The sequence below is a fragment of the Dermatophagoides pteronyssinus genome, unplaced genomic scaffold, assembly GCF_027571235.1.
Source record: "Dermatophagoides pteronyssinus isolate colony J.1.1.1.1 unplaced genomic scaffold, Derpt_VIB-CSIC_2022.12 sq0005, whole genome shotgun sequence".
In the NCBI taxonomy this organism is placed as follows: Eukaryota; Metazoa; Arthropoda; class Arachnida; order Sarcoptiformes; family Pyroglyphidae; genus Dermatophagoides; species Dermatophagoides pteronyssinus.
This window is the reverse complement of record NW_027461529.1, coordinates 2,672,714-2,694,630: the sequence shown is the minus strand read 5'-3', so window position 1 is coordinate 2,694,630 and position 21,917 is coordinate 2,672,714. Positions and strand designations below refer to the sequence as shown.

Here is a 21,917-nt window from a genome sequence, read left to right as displayed (position 1 = left end):
TTTTTTGCCAACAATTTTGTCAAACACACACACACAACACATATATATTTTGGTAACAAAAGAATAATTTTCATTCGAACTATTCGGTTGATTACCACTACCACCCAAGAAATGCTATACCACACCTGGTATTTTTTTTTTTCTTGTTTTTTTTTCTCGACGATAATACCACTAGCATTATGGGTACAGTATTTTATTGACAAAAAAATTTTTTTGTTCTGAATATATTCACCAAATAGGATTTTTTCAATCATTATCGATTTGGGCAGATATCCTGTAAATAACCAGATTTTTTTGTTTGTTTGTTTCGCTGTTGTTTTAGTGGTAATCATTTTTCAATTAAAAATTATACCACTACCTCTTTTTGTTTTCGATTACGCGGCTATCCATAAATAAAATGTATACATTTTCTTTCGAACGCCACATTGTGAGCCATAAATTAAAGAATTCCAAATTCCTGGAAATTTGTTTTTTGTTTTTTTTGTTTTAGTTTTTTTTTGGAATTCTGAACATTCCGTTTTTTTTGTTTGTTTTATTCTACATCCCGAAATACTTTAATCAAGCAAAAACAGAATCCCAAAATAAAATGGCTGAATAAAGAAAGAAAAATTCCATCATTATCATCATCATCATTGTCGTCGACAACAAACAAACAAACCAATAAAATTAATGAACAAAAACTATCAAAAAAAAAAAATTTTTGTTTCTGAAACCTAGCTGTGATCAATTTGTCCAAACAAAACTAAACCAAAAAATTTTCCCTATTCCTTCCATATTTATAAAGTGTTTTTTGTTTTGCTTTTTTTTTACTTTCGACCTTTGGAATCTATTTTCATCTCTGTTTATCTCTCTCCCAATCATATCATTGTTTCTGTTTTGTTTTGTTGCCCCAAACAAATGATTCGAAACAAACAAGAAATTCATCATCATCATATCATATTGATGGTTTGTAATTTTTTTTTTACATTCGTTTTATTTTTGTAAATAATTTTATTTTTAAATTAATTTAGCCATTAAAATAACAATGTCCGTTTTAAATAACAATAATAATAATAATAATGGCCAATATGGTATTATTAATCGAAATGGTGGTCATCATAATCATCATCATCATCATTTTTATCATCATCCAAATCAATATTTATCGCAATCGCAACAACAACCAATAAATACCTCATCATCATCATCAACAATACAATCAAAACAATTATGGAATAATAATTATAATAATGTGGATAAATTTTCATCGAAAGATGTCATTATTAATTCGAATAACAACATTAATGATAATCGAACAATTTGTAATGGAATGAATAAATTTTCACAACAACAACAACCATCATTATTATCAACAACAACAAAATTTCAGAATATAAGATCATCACAACCAAGCCATAATAATATTTCAAATAATTCATCATCGATAACAATTGCTGATAATCAAAATTCTAATGATAATTCATCATCATCATTATTAATAATCAATGATTGTATTGCCAATGATAATAATAATGTTGATAATGATAATGATGGTCATCAAATTATTAATGATAATCATACAATGCCATTACCAAATGATTGGGAATTAGCTATTGATCCGGAAACTGGACGAAAATATTTTGTTAATCATAATACAAAAGAAACACAATGGTTTGATCCACGTGATGTGTAAGTGATTGTGATTTTTTTCAATAATTTTTTTCCAAAAAAACGATTTTTTTTCTCATATCAATATAGCTATACAAAACCGGCAACATTTGCCGATTGTATTGGTGATGAATTACCTGTCGGTTGGGAACAGGCAAATCATCCATTATTGGGTAATTATTTTATTGATCATAAACGACGAATCAATCAATTAGATGATCCAAGAATTGAATTATTAGCTGTACAGGCAAATATGGTTATTGGTTATCTTGAACAGGCTAGTATTTTAAATGATAATGAAAATGAAAATGAACGTGAATCATCAACACAACAACAACAACAAGAACAGCAACAAATTTATTCAAATACAGAATCTATGATCGCTGCTGCTGCTGCTTCAACAACTAATCAATCATCATCATCAAATGAAATGACCAATAATAATATTCCAATTGAAAATGATTATATGAATCGTAATGATTTAGCATTAGCTATACAGAATATACAAATTGATGATTTATCGATTAATAATAATAATAATCATAATAATAATGATATTGATCAATATCAACAGCAGCAACAACAACAACAAATGATGACTACCTCAAATACATCCAATAATAATAATAATCGATCAACCAATAAGATTAATTTACAATTTGATGAAAATTCAGCATATGCTGTTATTGATTGTTATTCAATACAACAAAAACAATTAAAAAAACAAAATGATGATATTGTTGATAATTATGCTAATCTTTCATTATATAATAATATAAAAATGATGAATATTAGTCAATCAAATATTGATACAATTAATGATCAATCGACAACAACAACAGGTATTTTACCACCAGCATTACCATCAATACCACCACCAATATCATCAATACGATCAGCAATATCATCACATTCAATTGGAAATAATTATTCAAATAATAGCCGTACATCATCAATACAATCATTAATTGTTATACCTAGCCATAATAATAATAATCATTATGGTCAATTATCACAACAACAACAATCATCATCAATAATAACAACAACAAATCAACAATATAGACAAAATCCATTATTATTACAACAATCATTAAATGAAGCTAAACAACGTGTTGAACAATTAAAACGTGAACTTTGTCAACAATCATCATCATCATCATCATTATTATTATCAACAACAACATTGCCAACAACAACAACAAATAATAATAATAATAATAATTTTATACAATCATCATCATCACCACCAATATTACTGCCATCATCATCATTATTAATTAAAGAATCAAATACAGTGCCAACAACAGCAACAACAACAACAACAATAATGACCAATAATAATAATGATCATAATCATAATATATTATCAATTATTGATCGTTATTATACAAAAGATGGTCAAAAACATACAAATGCTATTGAAGTTTAAAAATGCATTTTACATTTTTTTATTTTATTTTAAATCTCAACTTTTACACACACATACACATTCCTTTTTTCTAATATATTTTGTTTTTTTTTAAATTGAAATTATTATTTTTTTTTTTTTTGCAAATAAAATGTGCCTTATTTATTTTATACCTTTACATTGAAAAGAAATAAATTTTCTCGAGTACACACAGCGTATGTACGTTTTAAACGTACAAAAAAAACAAAAAAAAAACGTAAACGTAAACGCAAGGATAAAAAGGATTTTTGTTTTTTTTTTTTTTTTTTGATTTAATCACATTTACGAATTGGATTTTCGTCGTCGTCGTCGTGGTCGTGTGAAAGACACGCTGTTTTTTTTCGCTACTTTTGCTGCTTTTGCTACTTTGCTCATCACTTCACTCATTTACGAAATAGCGCTCACTCGATGTGCGTGCGTTGAATTTTCTGTTTTTCTTTTTCCAGTTTTTTCTGGATTTGTTTCGTTTGTTATTGGCAATCAATTTTTGCTGTTGTTGTTGTGTTATGTGGTGATCATCATCATTGCCATTCATTCATTTTGTTTGTTTATCCATTTGGGATCCATTTTTTTTTCTCTCGTTTCGTTTATGTGAGCGTTTTTTTTTGTGAGTTGTATACGTGGTCGTTTCATTTTCCATTTTGTGTTTACGCGTATTTTTCAACTGATTCTTTCAAAATTCTTCAGTTTTTTTGTTTCGTTTTTCGTTCTCTTAAATGAATCTTCTTTCTTTGTGTTAAAAACTTTTTAGAGAATTTAAAGAATCAAAACGATAAACGAATCGTTGTGAAAAGAAAAAGAAAATCAAACAAACAAAACAACAATGATAATTTGTCATATGAATCGTATTTCAAATCTACAAAATTTTACTGAAAATTTTTCGCTAAACGATAATTTTATACGAAAAAATTATCCACAACATCAAGATTATAATAATAATAAAAACCTAGACCATAATAATGGTCATTTGGATTATCAAAATTTTATTACAAATTTACAATTTTTTCATTATAAAAACATTCATTTACAAAATAGGCTTCAATTACAACAACTATAATAACTATAATTACATAGGATAGATAGATATTTGCCACGTATTTAAAGTTTTTCTGTTTTCTGTTTTAATTTATTGAATTTACAAATTATAAATTATTATTATTATTAGTTGTAGTAGTAGTTTATAAATATCTCTTGTTACAAACGAAAATTATCAATTTTTTTTCTTGTTTATCTATCGATATCATCAACAAAACGATAACGATAACAACAACATTTGAACTTTTTTTTTAAAATCTTTTTCTCAGTCAGTGTTCTTGTGTGTGTGCCTATTCAAATTCTTCTTTTTTTTCAAAAATTTTCAATTTTCAATTTTTCAAAAATGGGTCGATCATCGAAAAGCAACAGCAACAAATCCCGACAACAAAAATCGGAAAAGAAATCAAAATCATTGAAAAGTAAGTTCGTTTTCTGTTTAAGTTTGTTTGTTTGTTTGTCTTTGAATTTTGTTTAACTAATTTTTTTTTTTGTTTCAGATTATCCCACATTATTAGGAGGTGAACAACAAATGTTAAATGATTCAATAATATCGGATACAGATTCTTTATTTAATGATGCATCATCGATTGTATCGATTAATTCAAATTTTTCGACAAATCGAAAATATCAAGTATCCGATGATGGTATTGTTAGCGGTCAACAAAGTCCTGATTACATCGAAACAAATGATGATAATACAATTATTTCAACAACAAATTATGAAGATTCAAATAAAAAATTAACACCAATCGATGATACATTAGCCAAATTATCGGATATTTTAGATGAATTATTAATTTCAAAACGTAAATCAAATCGTCAAAATCATTTAGATTCGTTGATAAAAATATTTCAAACAAAATTTATTGGTATTTATTTGGATAATCGGTAAGTGTTGATTGATTGATTTTTGATTGATTAATTTATTGAATTTTCATTTTTCATTATTGTGATAACTAGAAAAACAACATTACAACAAATAATTGAATCTGGTTTAAAAAAATTTGATGATGATACTGGTTCAATTGCATTATTATTAACATTAACAATCATTACTATTGGAAATGAATTTAATGATCAATTTCAATCATTATATAATCTTTTATTGAAAATTATGATTGATCCATCAGCTAAACCATCCGTACGATCAAAAGTAGCCATTTCATTAAGGTATTTTTAAATTAAAGTTTTCCATTAACAAAAATCTTACCTTTCTTTTCTTTTCTTCTCGTCCTTAGTATTGGATGCTTTATCACTGATTTTGGTGATGAAAAAATTGATGAAATTCTTGATTATTTACTTTCAATTGCATTAACCAATGTACGAACTAGTGGTGGTCAATCATTAATTTCAAGCCAATTAACCGAAATTAATGCATTCAAAGCATTATGTTTAAATTTATTTACATTTCTATCAACTATTGCTGATTTTGATTATGTTTGTCAATTAATACAACAAGATATCAATAAACTAATCAAATTAATGGATTCTACTGATTTGGATATACGTTTATCAGCCGGTACAACATTTGCATTTTTATATGAATTCTATGATAATAATGATCAAGAATTTGATATCTATAATCTACAAGATTTAAAAGATAAAATAATGAAATTATCAAATGATTCAAATAAATCACAATCGAAAAAAAATTTACGTGTACAACGATCAGAATTTCGTGATATATTACATACTATTGAAGGAAATGAATATGAAATGGAAATAATAAAATTTGGTTATGAACAACTTGATATTGATTCATGGCGAATGAAAATTTATTATGATATTTTTTGTTCAATATTGGGTTCAGGTATGAATATACATTTGGCACAAAATCAAACATTACGTGATATTTTTGAATTGGGTTCAGTTTTATTGGATAAAGTATTGATTAGTCGTGATACACGAATGAATGCTGTAAGTTTTCTGTTTTCTGTTTTGATTCAATTTTGATTAATTTTTTTCTACCTTTTTTTATTTGGTAAAAATTAGAAACAACAACATGTTACTAATCGTAAACAACGTGAAATTAGTCGATCAAAAATGCGTGGTAAACGTGGTGATTTTGATTATTGATCATGTCCATCCGGGGGATTTGGCTTTTCGTCGTCGTCGTCATCGTTTTGAAAAATTTTTGATTTTTTTTTCTTTTCTTTTTCTCTTTGTTTGATGTAAAATTTATTCTTTTTCAAAATAAATAAATAAATAATTCAAGGCTATCAATTTTTATTCAATTTTCTTAAAGGAAAATTACAGAATTTTTGATTTTGCAAATAAAAAAACATAACATAACATAACATAACATAATAAACAAGTAAACAAACAAAAAACTCTGGATAAACTCTCTCCTTTCTTCTTCTTCGTTAAAAAAAACTCAACATTTTGATTTTTGATTTTTGATCATTTTTTTCAAGATAAATTAACATCATCATCATTATTGTTACGATTTTCATCAGGATTTTGTAATGAAAATTTTGTTGGTCTTAAATAGTTGCCATATTTTCTTCCAGGTCTAATTTTTGCTGGTACTGTATTATCCAATTCAGGTGATAATTGTTGTTGTTGACCAGTTGTTGTTGTTGCTGATGTTGTAATCCTTTGATCACTATTATCATCATTATTATTTTGTTGACCATAAGAAATTTTTGGTATAAATATTTGATCAATTTGTTCAGAAATTGATAATATTATATCATTAAATTCTTCCGGTTTATCAGCATAAACATGATGACCAGCACCTTGTATAACATGTATTTCTACTTGTTCAATATTTAATTTTGATCTACGTAATTGTTGATTATGAAGACCATCCAAATCCATTAAATCATCATCATGATCACTATTTTCATCGGATGAATTTAATATTAAACGTGGATGATTACCAACACCAGTACCACCAGCAGCACTACCGGATTTAGTTGCTAAAATATATTTAGCTTGTAAACCAGTTTGACGATCAATCCATGAACGTGATCCATATATAAATGTTAATGTTATACGTGGATCTAAATCTTGTATACGATCCAAAATTGGTAAACGTGCCCAACCAGTAGATGTACAAAGTTTTTTGAATGCAATTTCACCACTTGGTCGTGATTGTGCATTACAATGATAAATATAATTAAGAAAAACACAAGGTTCATCTTTTTGTTTATTTTTCGACGATAAATGTTTATGTGATGGTTTACCATTTTCATCCATTTGATTATCTTCCATTGAATCTAATTCATCTGATGAAAGTTCATCACTACTTTCTAATGGTGGTGGATTTTCAGCTTGTTCAGCAACAGAAAATCTTTTCCATGGTAAATAATCTGAACCTTTAGTAAGACGTTCAAATTTATATTTAATATCAGCACGTGCTGTATGCAATAAAAATGGTCCCCATGGACCAATTGCTCGTAATAATGATAATGGATTAAATATATCCAAAAACATACGACCAATTAATTTTGCCCACCAAGGTAATTGTCTTGTTGTTATATGACCAGAAGCAGCTAAATGACGAGATTGTGTTTCAGGTGGTATACCCCATGCATCGGCTAATATTATATGTGCAACATGACTAGGATGTTTTAATGCATAAGCCATTGCAATATAGGCACCAAATGAATGTCCTAATAAAATAAATTTTTTCGATAATGGTTCACCAATAGTTTGACGCCATTTTTCCAAACATTCAACATAATAACTTTCCATTTGTTCGGCTTCAGCTTTGATTCGTTGTGTTTCAGTTAGATTACGTGGAAAACGTGGTGATGGAAATCTTGGTCTTGAACTTTTAGCAAAACCTAATAAATCGAATGCAAATATTTGACGATTACCACGTCTTGCTAAATCATCTAAATTTAATGCCCATAATCCAATACCGGCAGCAAATCCATGTATCATAACTAATGGTAAACCAGGCAATTTATTTTGTTGTGATGATAAATAATGTTGATTCTTAACTAGACCAACTTGTGGTAATAAATCAGGGGGTTGTTGTTGTTTTTGTTGTCGATTTTCATCATCACTACTTGTCATTACATCATTCATTGAATCGGGTTCAATTTCCATAGTCCATATACGAACATGATCTAAATCCCAACGGCTACCAATATCAACATAATAAGTTTGATAATTACATTTAAGATCTGAAAAACAAAAAACAATTGGTTAATTCAATTTTCAAATTAAAAACATGAAAAATCATCTTACAAGAAAGAACTTTATCTTCAGCTTCATCCAATTCTTCGGTTGATGTTGGACACCAACGAAATAATTTCCTAATACGTCTTTTCATTTTCCAAATTAATGAAAATATTGTTGTTAATTGTGTCCAATCAAATATTGTCTGTATAATTGGTTTGATTAGTATATTTAACATTGTAGGTTTTGTTATATTTAATGGATCAAATAAATCATGTCGTTGATGATTGACATGATGTTGTTGATGATGATTTGGATGATTACAATGTCCATTATTATTATGATGTTGATGACAACTACGTGATTGTGAATGATGTCGACGAATTGATGATGAACCACCACCACTTGATGATGATTGTCGATTCGACGATGATGATGATGGATATATTAATGAAATAGAACGTTGTCTACGTTGTCTTTCTTGATCTAATCGAATACAACATGGACATGAAGAATCCGTAGTTGTTGTTGTTGCAGAAGGAGACGACGACAATTTAGTCGCCGATTTCCAAAAACTTAATAATTGTCCCGTGTTTGATTTTAAAGGTATCGTTCCCGATAAATTACGAAACGATTTTTTTGATTGTTTTGAATAACGATTTAATGTTGTTGGTTGTTGTTGTTGTCGATCTAAATTATCACCACATGAAATTGATCGTTTTATTGTTGAATCCAAATATAATTCATTTGGATAATGTCTATTAGAATTTTTCAATAATTGTTGCTGTTGATAATGCCAGAAACGAAATAAATTCAAATATCCGAATAATAATGATCGATAATGATCAATACCTAAATAATTTACAATAAATGCCATAATCATCAGATAAAATTGTAATAATGATATGAATAAATTAAATATTATATAAAATAATAGATAAAAATAATGTAAAAATGTAAAAATTGGTAAAAAAATCCATTTTAACAATAATATTGTTATTTGTTTAACACTAATCAATGTTAATGTTGTTATTAATGTCCAACGTATTAATGAAAAATTTATAAAATCTGGTTGTTGTTGTTGTTGTCGATGTTGTTGTTCATAATAATAATCATAATTATTATCATAAATATAATCTTCAGGATGATGAAATGAATGTCGATGATGTATAAATGATGAACGACGATTTAATGATATTTTTTGATTTTTATTAATTTGTTGTTGTTGTTGTTGTTGTCGACGATATAAATCATAATATGTTTCATTTGGATTATAATTTACAATTGGACGATTATATTCATCATCGGCATCATTTTCATCATAATTTTTTGGTTGTTGACGACGAATTGTTGAACGTAATACACTTGATGGTGATGAATTTGATCGTCGTACATTTGTTGTTGATTTTTGTTGTCGATCGATATATGAAGAAGACATTTTTGCTTTGTTTTTTTTCTCTCGCAAATTTCAAATTCAAATCAGAAAAAAATGAATTTCGCCAGTCAAGAATCTTGTGGTTTTTGCTTTGGTTCTGTTTATGTTTGTTTGTTGTTTATTATTATTATTTATATATAAACATCATATTTTTTTTACAAATTATTAATCAACATTTGTAAAAGAGAGACAGTTTTTGTTGTTGTTGCTGAATTGATTGATAATAAATTTCACACACACAGAGACAAATAAAAAAAAAACATTGATTAATCGTATGATTTGAATCATTGCCAGCAAAATTTAACAAACAAAAATTTTTGTTCAAAAAAGGGGACATACGGACGAAACAAACTAACTGAAAAAAATGAGTTTCTATGTTAAAATCAATCAATCAATCGATAAATCAATGATTGAAAGTTGCTGTGTTTTTCTTCCAAGTTGTTGTTACTTTTTCCTTTTAAATTCAACAGCAAACAAATCTTTTTTTTTTGGGCGAAACAAAACAATTCTTCATTAAACGAGTGGTTGGTTGGTTGGTTTGTTTTTGTCAATTGGTCTTCATTGTCGATTGCATCATTATCATCATCGTTTACCACCATTGTATTCTATTCATCGTTAAAGTTGAACAGGATGGTTGTTGTTATCATTATACTGGATAGTATAGAGAGAGTAGTAGCCATATTTAATGTAATTTGTTTACATTTCAATTCAAATATAAACTTTCAATTTTGTTGTTGTTGTTGTTGTAATTCGTTAAAGGCAAAGGCATTTAGAATTTTGTTCGTTATTTTTCTTGCATTTTTTTTCACCAGTCTCAATATCACTTTTCTTCAATAATTTCTCTTTTTCCAAACAAAAACAAAAAAAAACATGATCCAAAACAAACTGGAATTACATAAGGCCAAATCGTATTGCAAAATCATTCATTCATTCATTTAGATTTTCTCTTTTCAATATTTCTCGATTTTATGTATACTTGAAAATATACACGTTTTATTTTTGGCTTGCCTTTTTTCGATGATCAATATCAATTAACAAATTCATTTCGTAATATCATTTAGTTTGTCGTCATCGACATTATCATCTTTGTCGAAACATAATCGACATTCATTCATTCAATTTCATTAAGTAAATTAGTAATTAACAATGTTTTTTTTTGTTTGTTGTTGTTGTTGTTGTTCTAATTATATAAAAAAACAGTGTGTACTTTGGTTCAAAACAAACTTACCTTTTTTGCTTTTGATAAATAAAATGAACTGATTTGTCGAAATAGTAATAATTTCTTCTTTACCGGATTGCAAAATTGATTGTTTATGATCACTGTGTTGATGATGATGTTGATGAATAATATTGATCTAAGTAATAACAAGAACAGAATGAAAAAAAAATTATTGAATGAAACAAAATCGATCGTTTTTTTTTCTCAATCTAAATCTCCTCCTTCCATTACATTTTTTTTCTGCAGATTAATGATAATATCTTAAATATATTCAATGATAAAATCAATCAATCAATCAATCAATCGATCAATCAAAATCTAAATCTAAACAAAATGTTCAATAATCAGTTTTAGTCTTTATTGTTTGGGTACAGGTGTATTCAAGAACATTGTCATTAGCATCATCATTTTTTCATATGTCAATTCACTTAGTCGATGATGATGATGATGATGATGATGACGTAAGATTCTTTTGGATGAAAGAAGAAACAAATAAATGATGAACTTTGAAATTGTTGACGGCAACTTCAATCATTGAAGAGTTCGATAAACAACAACAACAACAACAAAAAATTAATCAAATTATAAACAAGATTATCTATCGAAAAGTAGAAAAAAAAACTTATCATAATCACTTTAGTCGAATGAAACGAAATTGATCATGTGATTATTATTCAGGAAATCCGAAGGTGGTCGATTCGATCGATTTTGTCTTTGTACATTAAAATAATGATGATGCAATAATATGATTTTTTTGAAATAAAACAACAATCGATTCGATTGTATTTTGATTGGATAACGATGATGATTAACAATCGAACAAATAAAATCCACTCATTATATATCTCTAACCACAGAGGCACATTAACATTAAAACAATATTGGTGACAAACAAATTACAAAACAAACAAAAAAATTAAAATTGTACCAACAAATTGATAAAAGTTGTCAAGAATTAAACGATACAGTGCAAAAATGATTGTCATCAAATCAGGAAAAAACTTTTTTTGTTGTTGTTGTTGTTTAGGTTTAAATCCTACAGGATACAATCGATTCGAATATTCTAATAACAACAAAAAAAACATTTTATTGGATTAAAAACAAACAAGAAAAATTCACTTACCAAATGATGAAATGATTGCATCAGATTTTTTTTTGTTTTTTTTTGCATAAAAGAATGAATGAAATAAATGGCGCGTAAATTGATTGACCTTTGACCATTGGTCAATGGTCAAAGGTTTTATTTTCTCACCTTATTTTTTTCCTGATCTTCTTCTTGTTGTTGTTGTTTCTCTTTCTTTTCGTTTCTTTCTTACAAACAAAATTATGGCTATGGGCACAGAGTGAAGAAAATTCGCAAATATATTCGGATAATTGAATGAAAGAGCAAAGAAATTTTCCATGAAATAATCGAATGATTCGGTTGAGAAATAGTTTACGAAAAGATTCAAAAATTCAAAAAAAAAGAGAATTTGGAACGTTCGAACGAATCTGATTGGATAATTTTTTTCGAATGTTTTTTTGTTGTTGATAACATTCGATTCTGCGACAAGAGCGAACGTTTATGATTCTGGTGAACAACAACACAAAAAAAAATGAATAATCAAAAAATGTTTTTCGATAATTCAATTCAAAAATCACAATCAATTTTTTTCCAAAATAATGTCCCGAACAAAACAATGTTTGATTCATCATCTCAATCATTAAAAAATAATTGTTTTTTTATGCCATTTCAACCGGCAAAATTCGGTGAAAAAAGTCATATGATTAAAATGCCACCCAATAACGAAAATATTGGTGAAAAATCTGAACAACAACAACAATCAAAATGCAATCAAACTCAAGATTATAATTATTTTGAAGTTGGTTTAGATATGGCTAATCTTACATTGTATAGTCAAAAGAAAAATGATACTTTAATGGATAAAACTCATGAATGTAAGTATTTTTTGAATATATTTTTTTTAGATTGAAAACATCAATTTTCAATTCTAGCTGAATCGATTACTATGAATCCAGAAGAAATTCTGAAACAAATCGAAAAATTCGAAGATATGAGAAATCAGAAAATCGCTGATCTCGAATGCGAAATTGAAAAATCAAAATCAATCATCGATGAATTAAATCGAGAAAACGAACAACTTAAAATGGAGAATGAACAGATTTCGGTAACAAAAGCTCAACAAACAGAAGTTCCCATTGAAATGATAGAAAGTTTAACCGTTCGTTGTAATGATTATGAAAAGAATTTGGAAAAAATTATGAAACGATTCGAACAATTGAATCAAGAAGCAAATGAATTGAAGAAAACTATGAAATATTTTGTTGATGAACGAAATAAATATGAAATTCAAATTGAACAATATAAAATTTCATTACAAAAAATGGAATATAAATATTATGATGATTTAAAAGATTTGAATTCAAAATTAGATGAACAACAACAAATGTTTGAAGATAAAGAATCTGAATATGAACGACAAACTGAAATGAATAATAATAAATCAATACAAATGATTCAAAAAATTTGCGATGAATATGAAGAAAAAATCAAACAATTAATGAATTCAATTGAACAAGGAACAAAAAAATTGACAAAATTAAATGACGAAATTGATCAACTTAAACTGGATAAAAATGAATTTAATAATGAAATGAAAAAACTGATCGAATCAAATTGTGAATTAAATTCAAACATTGAAAATATGAAAATGGTTGAAGAAGAAAATCAAAATCTTCAATTAGAATTGAATGAAAAACAATCGGAATTGAAAAAAAATGAAGATAATATTAATGTTTTGAAAAATCAACTTGAAGAAAAAGAAAAGGAACGTTTAGATCAAATTGAACAGATTGAAAAAATCACTAAAGAATCATTCAATCTTTGTGAAGATGTTCGTAAACTTTATTTTCTATTCCAAAAACAAAAATCATCTTTAAAACAAATGAAACAAATTAAGATTGAACTTGAAAATACTAAAGAAGAACATCGACAACAAATGTTACAGAATCAACAAGAATTAGAACAATTGAAACAAACTAATGAATCATTGTTGATACAAGTTAAAAGTGTAGATACATTAAATTCAATGTACGAAACAATGCAAAAACAATTACAAAAAATCAACGATAATAAAGAAAAAGAATTTAAAAACAAACTTGATGAAAAAGATAAAATTATTGCCGATCAACAGGCAAGAATTCATGAATATGTTGAAAAAGTTAAATTGATTCAAATGGAAAAAGATAAAGTTTTACGATCATTTCATGATAAAGTATTGGATTCAATGAAACAATCATCATCGATTTCGGTTTCGGCTGTAACGCCAATCACAAATCAAGCTGGTTATAAAATTTTTCCTAAAACTTCTACGAAACGATTAAATGATGAAAATGAAAATACTACCGCATTTGATAATCAACAATGTCAAGAAAACTATGAAAAAACTTTGGATACTGTTATCATATCGAAGGATCAACAAGTGGAAAATACTATGGATTTTCAATTGCCACAATCTTCATCATCCTATTCAATCGTAAAATCGAAAAAGTCCAACAACACTATTGATGCAAATAGTGATGATGATATCTTTAAAAACATTGTCACCACTTCGATCAATGAGCCAGTGCCAAAATCGAAACCTATTTCGAATATTGCTCCGATTTCAGCTAAACTAGCTGAACATGATGCTGACAAAGCACAAATTATCACCGATTCGATCAATAAATTACCCGACAATGATTGTGAAAAAAACAAATCAAAAATAGAATCTACAAATATTGTGGGAATATTGAAACGAAAAAATTCAGTTCGAAATGATTCAATTGATTCAAAAACCAGAAACAATTTATCAAATGACAATAAAACCAAAAAGATTAGATTTTCCGGTGATGTAGTTGATAATGAAAAACAAAGTACAACAAAGGCTTCAAAGTTACCAACTTATCGTGCCAGGAAGAAATCTCTTATCGATATTTCATATGTTAAAAGTAATTCGAATGAAAAAATGAAATCAACAAATTCGAAAAACAAACGTAAATCTAAATTGTTTGATGATGATTCAGAAAGTTCTCCGGATTGGGTTGATGATGTTTTCACTTTCCCTTGAAACTTATCTACTAATCAAATTGATTCCATTATTCTTTCTTTTTTTTTGTTTTGTTAATTATCAATAATCATTAATTTCAAATATCCTGTGTAAGTATATTGTCAATGTTTTTTTCTAATCAAATTGTACCCATTTTTTTATATTTTATCTAGCATTTCTCAACATTTTTTTTCTTCAATAAACTCGTGAATGGAATTTTCCCCATTGTGATAATGTCGAGTGATAATCAGCCAGATTATATACAAATTGATAATATCATTTTCAAATAGAGTTTAACATTATTTCACTTTCTTATGGATGACAAAGACATATTATTGAAATATCAATTAATAATTATAATTATAATAAAATATCTTTTATAGTTTTGTTTGGATTAATAAAAAAAATTATAAATCAGTTGAATTTTAAAATTTTTTTATTTTTTTCCTTAGTAAAATAATTTGATTTCAGCAATTTTTTTGTTGTTGTTTGTTTGTTGAAAAAAATGTTTGTGTTTTGCTAATTTGTTTTATTTTTTTTGTTTAAATTCTAGATGTAATTATAAATTTTAAAATTAAATAATAATTAATAGCCATCTGAAATTACAATCAATTTATCAATTTGTTTTTGATGGTTTTCTCTCCTCTTCCCCCCTATAATGCCAATAGATTTCTATGTAGATATTTAAGCTTGTTTAGCTTCCAATTTCTTTTTCAAACTTTCGGGCATTTCTGGTGGTGGTGGTCGTGGTAAACGAAGCCATACTTTAACAGCATCATAAATAAACCATTGTAATGCAGTCAATGTACCAATCATAATAATACGTGGAACTAATCCTTTCCATACACCTATATGAATTTTAATTTTTTGAAGAAAAAAAAATTGATTACAAAAAATATACTTTTAAAGTCAAACATTTATAACTTACCAATAAAACCAAGTTTTTTCAATACAGCACCAGCTGAACTACCACGATCTTGATTTAATTTTGAAACAACAGTATCAGCTGGATGTGAAACAACAGCACAAAAAACACCAGCAATATAACCAGCAGCAAATGTAACAGTTAATTGTTCAACTTTATTACATTCGGCACGTGGTTTAGGTACAACATGTTTATATAATAATTCAACAGTACGTTCAAAACAGGCAAATTTCATCATTGTATATGGGATTTGTCTCATCCATAATGGTACTAAACCTTTATAAAAACCACCAAGACCTTCATTACGATAAATTAATGGTGCAATATTACGTAGTAATGGTGATGCACCAGCCATTGTTTGTGTACGTACTTTACATGCTTCTAATGGACATAATGCAATATCGGCAAAAAATTCAGCCGATGCAGAAGCAGCCAAATATAATGATGTACGATAAGTATAGGATAATTCTTCACCCAATAAATTGCCATAAAAAATTTTGAATATTTCATAAAAACCAAATTTTCCTAAACCTTGTAATGAATAACCGATACAAGTTGGTGCCCAACCACGTACCAAACCACGAAAACCATCTTCAGCATAGGTCACCTTGAAACCATGACCAATATTTTTAAATTTTTCCGGATTTGTTTGTATACGACATTTAACCAAATCTAATGGTGTTACAGCTGTATGTGTAATACCACAACTAAGTATACCACCAAAACCACATAAACCATAATATTTTAATGAACCAAATTCAACTTCACCTTCAACTGTTTTGTGTGTTAAAGAAAGTAAAATGAAAAAATATTTTAAAGAAATGAAAGAAATGATTATAATTACCAGCATTAGCCATTGAAAATTGTCTAGCCGGTACCACAGATGTTGTTGATGAAGATAATGACAATGGTGGTGGTGATGATAATGATGATGATGAAGATGGCGATTGACATTGAGCATTACGCAAAAATGGATAAAATATTGTCGATTTATTGGAAATATTATCAAACATTCCCAAATATCTTGCTGAATTATTATTGTTATCCATTGTTTGTTTTGTAAAAAAAACTAATGTAAAACTAGAAGAAAATCAAAGAAAAGATAGAAAAATTGAAAGATTGAAACATGAAATTACCTGAAGAATTTTTTTTCAAATTGAAAAGAGGAAAGGAGACAGAAATGCTCAACTAAACAAACAAACGAAAATATCGGAAACCGGCAACAAGAATCTCAATTTATGATTTTTCGATTATGGAGTGATGCTGATGGTGATGATAATGAACAAACCAAACCAAACCAACAATCAAAGAAAAGAGGACACGCTGTCTTTTCTATATTCGATTCGATGATGATATGACTTTTATTTCGCCCCTGAAATACGAATGTGAACGGCAAAAAAGTGATACACCGACAACAACAAGTAGTGGTAATCGGAAAAAATAAAGTGAGTTTATATCATTTTTCACTCACTTAACCACATGCCGATATCCATTCAACAAGGTCAAACAGAACACACAATTAAAAAAAAACTGAATTGAATTGCTGATTTATTCATAAATAATGTATTTTTTTGATTTATAAAATTTTTTTTTTTTTTTTTGTAATTAACCAAAATACAAAATCATTATTACTCTACAAATTTTTTTTTTTATAAATTACAAAATACTTTATTTCATTTCCGATTTTTATTTGTAAATATTTATGAAAAGAAAAAAAATCGATATAATATTCATCAACCTAACCTCACTCGACTATGAATCAAAGTCATAGTCATAGTCATCAACCTAACCTCACTGTACTATGAATCATGGTCATAGTCATAGTTATAGCTATCAACCTAACCTCATTGTACTATGAATCAAAGTCATGATAATCATCAACCTAACCTAACTGAATATCTTAACTTTCATATACAGACACTCTTTATGCGCGTGTATTGATTATAGGCCATAATAACAAGCATGCTTGATGTTAATGTTATTGTTTTGTCCTTGTTTCTTCTTTTTTAAAATTTTGGTTTCTGTTTTAATTCGCACGCGCAAATCGAACAACCAAACAACAACATTGAAAAAAAGCTCAAATCAGGAGAGATTCATATTGTTTATTTTTGTTTTGTTTTTGTTTTACGAAATTCTTTTCTCTTTTTTCCTTTTCTTTTTTTCAAATTTATTCTTCTTGAATCTCTCATCAGAATCTGATTGGATTGCTAAACAGGTAAACATTGATTTGTAAGTGATTTTTTTGTAAGTTGTTGGATTTTCATTCTCGAATTTCAATGTTTCAATTCAACAGATTCTAACAAAAAAAATGTTGGGCCGAATTATATCATCGTTGATAATAAAAACAACACCAAAATCATCATCATCATCTTCATTTGCTTGTAATAACATTATTCAACAACAACAACGAACATTTCATCAAACAACTTGTCATCAAGCTCAAGTAAACATTTTTTCTTTGAAAAATTTTGAATTTGATTCGAAATTCTTGTCTCTTCTTTCTCCAACTATAGTTAACAGTACGTGATGCATTAAATACTGCCTTAGATGAAGAATTAGAACGTGATGAAAATGTATTTATAATGGGTGAAGAAGTTGCACAATATGATGGTGCATATAAAATAACAAAAGGTCTTTGGCGTAAATATGGTGATAAACGTGTTATTGATACACCAATTACTGAAATGGGTTTTGCTGGTATGGCTGTTGGTGCTGCATTTGTATGTTTTTCATCAATTTTTTTCGCATTTAACCTCACCTGAAAATATTATATTTAATTTTTACCAATAGTATGGTCTTCGTCCAATTTGTGAATTTATGACATTTAATTTTGCAATGCAAGCAATTGATCATATTATAAATTCAGCAGCAAAAACATATTATATGTCAGCCGGTCGTATTGCTGTACCGATTGTATTTCGTGGACCGAATGGTGCAGCGGCTGGTGTTGCTGCACAACATTCACAATGTTTTGCCGCTTGGTATTCAAATTGTCCTGGACTAAAAGTTTTAGCACCATATTCAGCTGAAGATGCAAAAGGTTTATTAAAATCAGCTATTCGTGATCCAGATCCGGTTGTATTTTTAGAAAATGAAATACTTTATGGTCAATCATTTGATGTTGATGTTAATGTTTTATCAAAAGATTTTCTACTACCGATTGGAAAGGCAAAAATTGAACGACAAGGTGATCGTATTACTGTTTGTAGTTTTTCAAAAGGTGTTGAAACATCATTAGAAGCAGCACAGATTCTTTCACAAATGGGTATTGAATTAGAAGTAATAAATCTTCGTTCAATACGACCATTAGATTTTGATACAATATCCAAATCGGTAATGAAAACAAATCATTTAATAACTGTTGAACAAGGTTGGCCACAATCTGGTGTTGGTGCTGAAATTTGTGCACAAATTATTGAAAGTAAGTTTACCTTTGATTTACCTTTGATCTTGATTTTAATTAATTTTACCTTTATATTTCAATCAAAAAAAAACCAAGGTCCTGTTTTTGATTATTTAGATGCACCAATTATACGAATAACTGGAGCAGATGTACCAATGCCATATGCAAAATCATTAGAATCAAATGCATTACCAAAAGCCAATGATATTGTTATGTCGATAAAAAAGATGCTCAATTTGGAATGAAACGAAAAAAAACAATGATTGAAAAATTTTATTTGAAAATTGTAGCAAATTCACCATCATCATCATCATCATCATCATTAATCATCAGCATAATGGATAACCAAAATTCGCTACTTTTTTTTTTTGATACATAAATGTTGCAATGTCTTATCCAGGTATGTTTTCACTGTTTCAACCATTTCAGTTTTTTAACTCTTTTCTCATTCTTTTCAGGTGATACTCGTTTGGTTTGCTTTTTTGTTGTTTTTGTCTCACATTCATCATTTGTTTGTGTCTGAATTCTTTGATTTTTATATTTTATTTTATTTTTTTCAAAATAAAATTTAACAAAACAAAAAAAAATTACAAATTTTTTTTTCAAAAAAAACTAGGTCAAAATGATGATTATTTATTTATTTATTTATTTTATTTACAGTTATATTTACAATTCAGAATTGAATTGAATCAAATTATGTTTTTTTTTGAATTGAATTTAAAAAAAAATTGTTTTCGAAATGGATGAATGATATTTGAGCTTTGAGGTAACAAGCCTACAATTCAATTCTATTGATGATGATGATGATTGGATGTTAGAATAAGAATGGAAGATATGGCTCGTTGATTATTGTTTTTTAACAAAAAAAAAAAAAAAAAATTGAAAAAAAAATTCCTATTCAAATATCAAAATTGGTTGGTCACCATTAACAGTAAAAAAAACATCTGTTCAAATTAACCTAAATTCTTCTCTTTTTTCTCTTTTATTTTTTCAAATATTTGTTGGTTATGGATGATATTCGATGATGATGATTGTTGTTATGAATTTGATTCATTTGAATTTTGATCATTCATTCATTGATTTCGTTAATAATGTTAACATTAAATGATTATAATCAAAATAATTTTAATACAAATCGTTTGACCAAATCCATTTCAATGTATCAATCATCATCATCAACAAAATCTATGGCAAATAATTATCATCATCTTAATCATAATCATAATAATAATCCATTAATATTGATGATAAAAAATTTTGGTTGGTTAACACTGATGATAATTTTGGTTTTTGTTTGGAAACAATCATTGAATCCATTCAATTCATCAATTGATTCCAATAACAACTTAATGAATTCAAATCAATTATCGGTTGAAGCATTTTTTTTCGATAAATTTGAACGTTTTAAACGTATTACATTACCAACAGCATTTTCAGGTCTTAGTAGTTTATTACCTGGCCTTTCATCACCTGGTATACGTGTTTGTATTAATTTTAATTCACAATATCCACAAGGTTATCAACAGGTGTGTGTGTGTAAAGGGTTTAAAAAAAACGAAAATCCAGAATTCCAAAAATTTTATCGTTTTTTTCTTTTCGTTAAAACAGAATACCTGCTTCTTATGCGATGTTTATCGTTTTAATTCGATTGTAAGTTGTTTTTTACCTGTGTTTTTTGATTGAATAATTCTTTTTTTTCTCACCTGAATATCAAGGCATATCAATGTACTGGACAGGTAAGTGTGTAAATTGGAATTTTGATTAGATTTTTTTTTGGTTATCGTTTTTTTTCTTATTAAAAAGACCCAAATACCTGGTAATATTAATTTTACACAAGCAAATTGTATAATGAATTCATGTCAACCAATGATGTATGGTGCTGGTGCTGGTGGTGGTATTGGAGGTGGTGGTGGATCATTTATGACAAATCGTTATCAATTACCAATAAATATTGGTCATTTAACATTACCACCATCATCATCATCATCATCATTACCTCAACCAAAATTTGGTCTATTTCAATCACAAGCATTATTACAACAACATTATCAACAACAATTACAATTACAACAACAACAACAACAGCAACAATTACAACAGCAACAACAACAACAACAAGAGCAACAACAACAACAACAAAATAAACCAATACCATGAGTGGAATTCAATCATAGAATATTCTTCAATTTTTATATAAAACAAATTTTTTTCAATTTTCTTCTTCATTTTTTTTCTGGTGGATGGATACAAAACAAAAGTTAAAAATAATGATTATTTTATAATTCAAAAACAATTTAATTACAAGGGAAAATAAATTTTAAATTTTAGCGCCGAAAAATGAAAAATTTGCAAAAATTTCATTTGGATTCGAATTCGAATTCGAATGTTTGAATTAGGTGCAGCTATAACCACTACCACCGATTTATTGAAATAGAATTTTTTTCCCGAAAAAAAACATTATTTTTCTATGCTTCTACTTTGTTTTTTTCCCAGATAAAAAAATCGAATACTGCAGTAATTCATTAGTAGTAGTGGCAAAAGAAATAATACAAATGTTGAATAATTTTAAATTCTATTCCATTCA

At 27.4% G+C, this 21,917-nt stretch overlaps 7 protein-coding genes across 11 annotated transcripts; 5 read left to right on the top strand and 2 right to left on the bottom strand.

The window, feature by feature from the left end:
* Window positions 1–172: 172 nt before the first annotated feature.
* On the top strand, window positions 173–3,231 carry LOC113794729 (uncharacterized). 2 transcript variants are annotated; one of them, XM_075819872.1, is made up of 4 exons: window positions 173–945; window positions 1,011–1,668; window positions 1,738–1,820; window positions 1,887–3,231. In XM_075819872.1, the coding sequence occupies exons 2-4, from the start codon at window positions 1,025–1,027 to the stop codon at window positions 3,077–3,079; spliced, it is 1,920 nt and encodes a 639-aa protein (XP_075675987.1). In that variant the 5' UTR covers window positions 173–945; window positions 1,011–1,024; the 3' UTR covers window positions 3,080–3,231. The 2 variants fall into 2 exon arrangements, with proteins under 2 accessions (XP_075675987.1, XP_027200663.2); XM_027344862.2 differs by having other exon boundaries at window positions 1,738–3,220.
* Window positions 3,232–3,387: 156 nt separating this feature from the next.
* Ifrd1 (Interferon-related developmental regulator 1) lies at window positions 3,388–6,355 on the top strand. The gene is made up of 5 exons (XM_027344864.2): window positions 3,388–4,551; window positions 4,630–5,020; window positions 5,093–5,302; window positions 5,371–6,049; window positions 6,125–6,355. Exons 1-5 carry the CDS (start codon window positions 4,476–4,478, stop codon window positions 6,206–6,208), a joined length of 1,440 nt encoding a protein of 479 aa, XP_027200665.2. The 5' UTR covers window positions 3,388–4,475; the 3' UTR covers window positions 6,209–6,355.
* On the bottom strand, window positions 6,342–12,290 carry puml (pummelig). Of its 3 annotated transcripts, none has more exons than XM_075819868.1 (5): window positions 12,170–12,290; window positions 11,850–11,953; window positions 10,927–11,053; window positions 8,333–9,115; window positions 6,342–8,268 (listed from the first exon to the last, which is right to left on the bottom strand). In XM_075819868.1, the coding sequence occupies exons 2-5, from the start codon at window positions 11,901–11,903 to the stop codon at window positions 6,542–6,544; spliced, it is 2,691 nt and encodes an 896-aa protein (XP_075675983.1). In that variant the 5' UTR covers window positions 11,904–11,953; window positions 12,170–12,290; the 3' UTR covers window positions 6,342–6,541. The 3 variants fall into 3 exon arrangements, with proteins under 3 accessions (XP_075675983.1, XP_075675982.1, XP_027200662.2); XM_075819867.1 differs by having other exon boundaries at window positions 11,850–11,980; window positions 12,041–12,232; XM_027344861.2 differs by lacking the exons at window positions 10,927–11,053; window positions 11,850–11,953; window positions 12,170–12,290 and having other exon boundaries at window positions 8,333–9,897.
* An 80-nt stretch (window positions 12,291–12,370) lies between these two features.
* LOC113794731 (uncharacterized) lies at window positions 12,371–15,858 on the top strand. The gene is made up of 3 exons (XM_027344865.2): window positions 12,371–12,855; window positions 12,913–15,115; window positions 15,179–15,858. The coding sequence occupies exons 1-2, from the start codon at window positions 12,513–12,515 to the stop codon at window positions 15,024–15,026; spliced, it is 2,457 nt and encodes an 818-aa protein (XP_027200666.2). The 5' UTR covers window positions 12,371–12,512; the 3' UTR covers window positions 15,027–15,115; window positions 15,179–15,858.
* Window positions 15,424–16,979, bottom strand: LOC113794710 (phosphate carrier protein, mitochondrial-like). Its single transcript, XM_027344840.2, has 3 exons — window positions 16,775–16,979; window positions 15,934–16,704; window positions 15,424–15,853 (listed from the first exon to the last, which is right to left on the bottom strand). Exons 1-3 carry the CDS (start codon window positions 16,977–16,979, stop codon window positions 15,690–15,692), a joined length of 1,140 nt encoding a protein of 379 aa, XP_027200641.2. The 3' UTR covers window positions 15,424–15,689.
* Window positions 16,980–17,934: 955 nt separating this feature from the next.
* Pdhb (Pyruvate dehydrogenase E1 beta subunit) lies at window positions 17,935–19,931 on the top strand. 2 transcript variants are annotated; one of them, XM_027344800.2, is made up of 6 exons: window positions 17,935–18,145; window positions 18,224–18,373; window positions 18,444–18,650; window positions 18,721–19,351; window positions 19,430–19,733; window positions 19,792–19,931. In XM_027344800.2, exons 2-5 carry the CDS (start codon window positions 18,239–18,241, stop codon window positions 19,576–19,578), a joined length of 1,122 nt encoding a protein of 373 aa, XP_027200601.2. In that variant the 5' UTR covers window positions 17,935–18,145; window positions 18,224–18,238; the 3' UTR covers window positions 19,579–19,733; window positions 19,792–19,931. The 2 variants fall into 2 exon arrangements, with proteins under 2 accessions (XP_027200601.2, XP_075675989.1); XM_075819874.1 differs by having other exon boundaries at window positions 17,935–18,159.
* Window positions 19,932–20,424: 493 nt separating this feature from the next.
* Window positions 20,425–21,764, top strand: LOC113794687 (uncharacterized). Its single transcript, XM_027344815.2, has 4 exons — window positions 20,425–20,859; window positions 20,942–20,983; window positions 21,049–21,069; window positions 21,137–21,764. Exons 1-4 carry the CDS (start codon window positions 20,425–20,427, stop codon window positions 21,488–21,490), a joined length of 852 nt encoding a protein of 283 aa, XP_027200616.2. The 3' UTR covers window positions 21,491–21,764.
* Window positions 21,765–21,917: the final 153 nt, after the last annotated feature.